Source organism: Rosa chinensis, chromosome 2 (genome assembly GCF_002994745.2).
Source record: "Rosa chinensis cultivar Old Blush chromosome 2, RchiOBHm-V2, whole genome shotgun sequence".
NCBI lineage: Eukaryota > Viridiplantae > Streptophyta > Magnoliopsida > Rosales > Rosaceae > Rosa > Rosa chinensis.
Genome location: NC_037089.1, coordinates 16,824,509 through 16,830,664, shown reverse-complemented (window position 1 = coordinate 16,830,664; position 6,156 = coordinate 16,824,509). Strand labels below are relative to the sequence as shown.

Genomic DNA, 6,156 nt, shown 5'->3' with positions numbered 1-6,156 from the left:
TCCTTCTAGGATTGATTCGTCTCATAAAATCCTGACTTGGTTGATATCTGAAATCTTCACAATCGAAATCCATAATTGATTTGAACTCCTTCCTTGTGAGAATTCCTTCCATGAATGACCTCTCGACCGAATTTATTGTTTGGGCTTGGCCGAGCTAATCCTTCTCTTGACCTATTTGCGCATTCACCCATTTTTCACCTGGTTTGTCTAAAGGTATGGCTGTATGGCCCATTTTATTAATTTTAGGTAGGCCGACCCAAAGTCTCAAATCTCGGCCAAATGGCTGAACGACACACTCTTCTTAGTCATATGATTCAAAAACTTTACCTTGGTCAAACGACACCTTCAGCTCAGTTGTATCACTCAATGTCTTCTCGGCCAACTCCCCAAATGGCCTTACATCGGAGTGGCTAAATTCAGGTCCAAACATTGCCTCCCCAGTCTCATGAGCTTCGGCTCTCAAGTCGAGTGGTTATGAGACTTGAATAGAGCTTCTTGAAACAACTTGGTCGTGAAAAGAAATTGATCGTGCCGAATTACCTACATGAGACACGGCTGAACGACTCAACTCCTGAATTAGGCCGAACCCGGCCGAAGCATACATTGCCTTAAAGTCTTGGCCAAGATATGTGATGTATAAAGTTCGGCCGAGTTTACTTACCTAATATAATTTGCTAACCCAAACATTTGGTGAAGTGGCAAGGAAACTGAGTGCTTGAATTTCGGCCGAATAGCCCAACTGCTTGTCAAAGGTAAGATAACTACCTCAGTCAAGATTTCGTGCTCGGCCACGTCCATGATAGTTAGAAATTTGGCCGAAACAAATTAATTATTCCAAAACTCACTCATGCGTTTTAATAAAGTTTGGTCAGATTATTTTATAAGTTTGGCCGAGAAGGCCAATGTATAAAAATCTTGGCTGAGCCGTCCTTAAAAGAAAAGTGGGCCAAGGCATCCAATCCTAAGAGTTTGGCCATGTCGGCCGAACTATGAGCTTTGGGGAAGCCATACATCACAATTATATATATATATATATATATATATAGTACGGAAGACTTTAGAAGTCATGATATATATATTATATATATATATATATATATATTTATACATATAACTATGCATATAAATCATGATCTTGATCCTCAGTACTTTGCACGTGGGCTCTGACATGATTGCATAATTATAATATAATAATATGAATATGGGTGCAATGAGATAAACCTAACCATGTGACCATGCTTCAGTTTGATATCTTTTCTGGAGAAAATGAAGAACTGGGTGCCGATACCAATAGCCTCACTCCTCCAAAAAACCACTCAGTCTTCATCAGACACAACTCCTTCAAAATCACTCTGAAACTTCAAACACACTTCTGATCTAAGTACCTGGCTAAAGATCCGTGCTTGAAAATGGCAGGCTGCCCACTGGACTAGTACTTGCAAGTTTCGAATCGGGACGCCGGTCTAGAAAAGATGCCGGTAAGCTGCAGACAAGGACGAGTTGGGTCGGAGTAGTTATCTCAGGCTGAATAAATTGCACGGCGTCCATCGTCTTCCGGTAGAGGTCAGCCACTTTCACCATTTCTTTAATTGAATATAGGCTTGATGAATATTTGGGTCAATTGCTTCTATCCCCTCTGGGTTTATTTTGTCTGATACGAAAGGTTTAAAAAAAAATCAAACCTTTAATTAGGATAACCAATGCCATGAAGCCCCTGAGCAAGCTTGATTTTGTTCTTGACTTCTTCTCTAATTAAAGGTTTGAAAAGTCAAACCAATGTTGACAACTGCACGTGAATTTCTCCAAATTGAAAGTGATGTGTAATACTTGCAATGAATTGTGCTTCTGCTTGCATTTGATGAGTAATTTGCCCTGAGATTTACATATCTTGTACTTGGAATTTTAATCCCTAGATTATGGTTCATTTTGCTGGCGACTTCAAAACTTAGAATACTTTCTGTTGTGCTCTTACAGAGGACTGATTGCTTTCTTGCCATATCAATGAAGGTGCAGCCCTTAATTACCAATTACCACTTGCCACTGTTGCATTGCTTATTTCCTTTCTTGTGTCCAAAAGAGTAAACTCAATTTGAATTTTGAACAAACTCCAGATTTTGGTCTCTATGTCAAAATAGGGCGAAATCTGTCATGCGCTGATTCGATGATTTTTTTTTTTAACAGGTCCGAGGAAGTCTCTTGGCCACAAAACGAAGTGTCCTATGGCTGATGATGCTTCAGAACAAGAGGCCGGGTCAGAGGGTGGTGATGCAATAAAAATAAAATCAGCCGAATTCGCAACCAAATTTATGAAGGCTTTCGATGCTTCCAAAGACACACTTCAAAATTCCGTGGTTTGTCAGCTGGCGAAAAACAAAGAACCGCTGGGAATGTGCACACTGGGGCCACATTACTACGCGGGCATGCCGCTGGCCGTGAAGGAGGTACTAGAGGGTTCGTTAGTTGACACGTCATGTCTTGCTTATGGAGCTAGTTGGTCCACCTGGAGCTCTGAGTTCAAACTTCCGCGAGTTTGGCCGAAACTGACCCCTGAGTGGAGCAAATGGGTGCCAAGGATGGAGCATTTCTTTGCTCAAAAATGGAAGGACTATGGAATATATGATAGTATAAAGATGACTGAGCAAGAGATTCATATGGATCGGCCCCTTCTTGCTGCGAGCTTATGCTTCTGGTCGTCCGCAACCAACACCATCAACTTGCCTCTCGGTCCCATGACCCCTACTTTGTTAGACATGGCCGCAATATTTGGGTTTCGGCCGAATGGCGAGGCGGTTTGTGCTACAGCCAAATTCCCTAGTTCCCTCCATGCTAGTCTGAAACCTAAAGCAATAAAGAATGACAAGAAGGCTAAAGATGACGCAGAAGCTAAGGCAAAGCAATTACTCAACTATAGCACCTTTTATGCCACACATGCAGTTGATGAAGCAGTTTCAGAAACTAGGAGGCAACCTCCAAAACAGCACGAACACGCCGCCTTCCTTCTCTATTGGCTTTGTAAGTTTGTATTTTGCTCCAAGTCAAATAAGTGCACTTTTGAATTTGTTGGTATTGCAGAAGCTCTTAGCATGGGTAGACCTCTAGCCCTTGGGCCATTTGTTCTTGCTCGCCTCTACCGTGCTTTACGCAATGCAGTGATCGATAATATGAATTTGGATATTGGAGGGCCATTATGGATGTTTCAAGTGTGGATACAGACCTATTTTCATGAGCTCCGGCCGACATGTCCTCCATTTGTCCCCACAATGACACTTGGCCGTCAGATTATTGCCCTTGGCACTCATACACATTCAGCCGTGCAGTGTTTTGCCTTCTTTTATTCAAAAAAGACTATGTCCAAAGACGAGTTTGCCATATGTTACAGCCGAGATCACCCTTCTTTCCTTGAGATCAACATATCAAAACCATGGGATAAAAAATTTGAATTGGATGTGATTCTGACTTGGGGGAGTTTTCTGATCTCTCGAGACCTGAACTATGGCCTCAAAGGCACCGTGCGTCGGTATGGTGTGGAGGTCTATCTTCCCAATTTTGTTGCACGTCAGCTTGGCTTCATACAAAGTTGTCCGGCCTTATTCTTGATGTCAAGAAACTACTTCTCGTCATGGAGAGATGGGTTCACACGAACTTCTCAGTGTTCGGCCGTTGGTAACTACTATGAAGAGCAATTTGGCAAGTTTGAGAGGTCCGGCCTAAAGCCTCGTTGTCCTGATCATAGAGCCACCCCACACTTCCAAGCTTGGTGGTTGACTTTTATCATGAAAAATCTTGGAAAGGACTTGGCTGGGACCCAACGTGCTGCTTTACAAGGACTTCCGAACTTGCTAGGCCCCAAGGAAGGTAAGTTATTTTGGCTTATTGTTCCAACTTTTCCTTATATTGATCTCTTACCTCTTTGATCCAGGTAATGGTAAGAAGAAAGCACCGGATGGCAAGTTAAAATCAACCAAAGGATCCTCTAAACAAGGTAATCTTCAAACCAATCTTTCCGATTTCTGTTTACACATTTTCCTTCTAATGTGTTGCAACTCTTCAGGACAAACATCGAAGAAACGTGGCTCAACATTGGGGTATACTCGGAACGCCAAGAAAACAAAGTAATCATCGGATGTGGTGGAGAATTCGGTCACAAACCCGACGAACACTATGGTTAGTGAGGACATATTTTTTTAGGCTAATATGGATGATGGCCACGATGCTTTGGCTGAAAACCAAAATACGTCTGAAATTGAGGATATGGCCGAAACTGGTGACGCCTCGATCCATAGCGCGGACTCGGCTGATAGCGAAGGTTATTCGGAAGAAGCTCAATCAGAAAGTGGCGACCAAGAGGTAAGTTCCTAATCTAGAGTTGTGTGCTTCTCTCTCAACTTGGTTATACGATTCGTGCTTGGCTAAGAACCTTCCCTTTATTTTGATAGAGAGATGGCCGCATTGATCATTCTTTGCCCCCACTTGAAAACTCCATGATTGAGATTGACATGGACGTAAGCCTCCCTTACTCCTTTCTTGGATTTCATTTCTTGCTTGTCTGAGATTATTGACTTCTTTCATTTCACAGGACTTGGGTGAGAGCCAACTTCACAACACATCGAGCATTGGCCAACAACTTGCCATATCAAACAACTTTTCCAAGGATGTTGAAAACACAGATGCACGTGGCCGAGAAACACTACTTATCCATCAGACATTGGTTCAGGTAAGATATTTCATCCTGCCTTGGTGTTTAATTTTCCGAAATTCTATACGAAACAACTTGAAAAGTTGTTATCATGTAGGTGGGAGAATCTCGAAGCAGTACAACCCTAGAATTGGCTCTTCTCAACCAAACTGAATCTCATCCCCCTATGTTCGGAACACTTACCTCTCCTCCTAATGACGGGATGTGTCAAAGTGAGCAAGCTATCGTTTGCGCTCCATCTTCGGCCGAGCTTGTGGTGAGTGCCCTGGTAACTTCAAGTCTGGTTTGCCTTTAACCGAATTAATTCAGTTCCATTTTTTTTTTTTTTTTTTTTAGGATCATACAGCGAGTGATCTTGGTTTGGACCTACTTCAATTCCTAAATACTCTAGACAACACCACGAGTCCTGAAGAGGAAAAACTTGAAACAGCCGAAACCAAAAAGGCACTTGAGACGGTCAGACAGTTTTTGGGTTGTGATGTGAGAACAGTGATCGAGGCTAGTTTTCTCTCTTTCAAGGAGGTGGTTGAAGTACTTATTTCAGCCAAACATTTCTCTCAGGTAGAGGCTTATGAAGTTCATGCTCGTTTGGCTGTTGTAAATTTTAGTCTCTCTCCTTGTCTAGAAGCCCAAAAAGAGTTTGAAGCAGGCGAGAAGTTGAAAAGTGAGTACGATGACATTCGCCAATCCACCGATCTTGGCCAACTCCAAAAGTTGAAGACTTCTTTGGACAAAGGAAGGCAAAAAGTGCTTGATCTGAGGAAGCAGTTGGCCGAAGCTGAAAAGCAAGTCAAAGTCACTTCGGCCGCCATCCGAACCATTGTTCCCCAACAAGATCTCACCAAGTATAGCTTGATTCTCTCATCGGTCAAGTCGTATAACAAGAAGAGGGGCATCTTGAAGCGAAAGGTCGACCAAGGTATGCAAGACTTAGAAGATGTTAAAGAAGCTCTTCGGTCACTCTTGCCCACTGATTAGTTACTTTAGGATGTGATATTCATCTCGGCTTATATTTTGTACATGGCCTTAGGCCTGTAACTCAGCCGGTTGACACGTTTTTTTGTAGAGTTTGGCCGACCTTCTTTGTATGACTCAAACGCTAATTTTGTGAATGTGACCGTTGATCACCCGGCCGCTATTTTGTCAATTGACTCGGCCTCTTTTGACTTCATATATTCCGGCCACCTAAGTCTTTTTGCTTGTCATGCATTTTAATTTTGAGCTCGACCAAATCAACATCTTGAACTAGGCTGAAACTCTTGTTCACTTCGGCCGAGATGACCTCAGTCGTCTCGCCCAACACTTCTTGTTTAACTTAGCCAAAATAATTACTTGACTTCGGCCAACACTATGATGGTTGGTTCGGCCGTTACCTCTTATTTAGCTTTGGCCAATGAAAAAACTCTAGTCAACCAAATCAACAACTCGAGCTCGGCTGAAACTCTTGTTCACCTCGGCCG

The 6,156-nt window shown here is 42.6% G+C and overlaps 1 protein-coding gene across 2 annotated transcripts; it reads left to right on the top strand.

Moving 5' to 3' along the window:
• Positions 1 to 1,185: 1,185 nt before the first annotated feature.
• On the top strand, positions 1,186 to 5,880 carry LOC112185827. 2 transcript variants are annotated; one of them, XM_024324150.2, is made up of 6 exons: positions 3,713 to 3,982; positions 4,052 to 4,347; positions 4,437 to 4,502; positions 4,577 to 4,714; positions 4,794 to 4,952; positions 5,033 to 5,880. In XM_024324150.2, exons 2-6 carry the CDS (start codon positions 4,195 to 4,197, stop codon positions 5,672 to 5,674), a joined length of 1,158 nt encoding a protein of 385 aa, XP_024179918.1. In that variant the 5' UTR covers positions 3,713 to 3,982; positions 4,052 to 4,194; the 3' UTR covers positions 5,675 to 5,880. The 2 variants fall into 2 exon arrangements, with proteins under 2 accessions (XP_024179916.1, XP_024179918.1); XM_024324148.2 differs by lacking the exons at positions 4,437 to 4,502; positions 4,577 to 4,714; positions 4,794 to 4,952; positions 5,033 to 5,880 and adding an exon at positions 1,186 to 1,563 and having other exon boundaries at positions 2,182 to 3,855; positions 3,920 to 3,982; positions 4,052 to 4,261.
• The last annotated feature ends 276 nt before the right edge of the window (positions 5,881 to 6,156 follow it).

Excerpts from the sequence above, each read along its gene's own strand:
- LOC112185827 (XM_024324148.2), top strand. The coding sequence starts at position 2,220 with ATGGCTGATGATGCTTCAGAACAAGAGGCCGGGTCAGAGGGTGGTGAT. Across the intron at positions 3,856-3,919 it reads CTTGCTAGGCCCCAAGGAAG|GTAATGGTAAGAAGAAAGCA; the intron begins GTAAGTTATTTT and ends TCTTTGATCCAG. Across the intron at positions 3,983-4,051 it reads CAAAGGATCCTCTAAACAAG|GACAAACATCGAAGAAACGT; the intron begins GTAATCTTCAAA and ends GCAACTCTTCAG.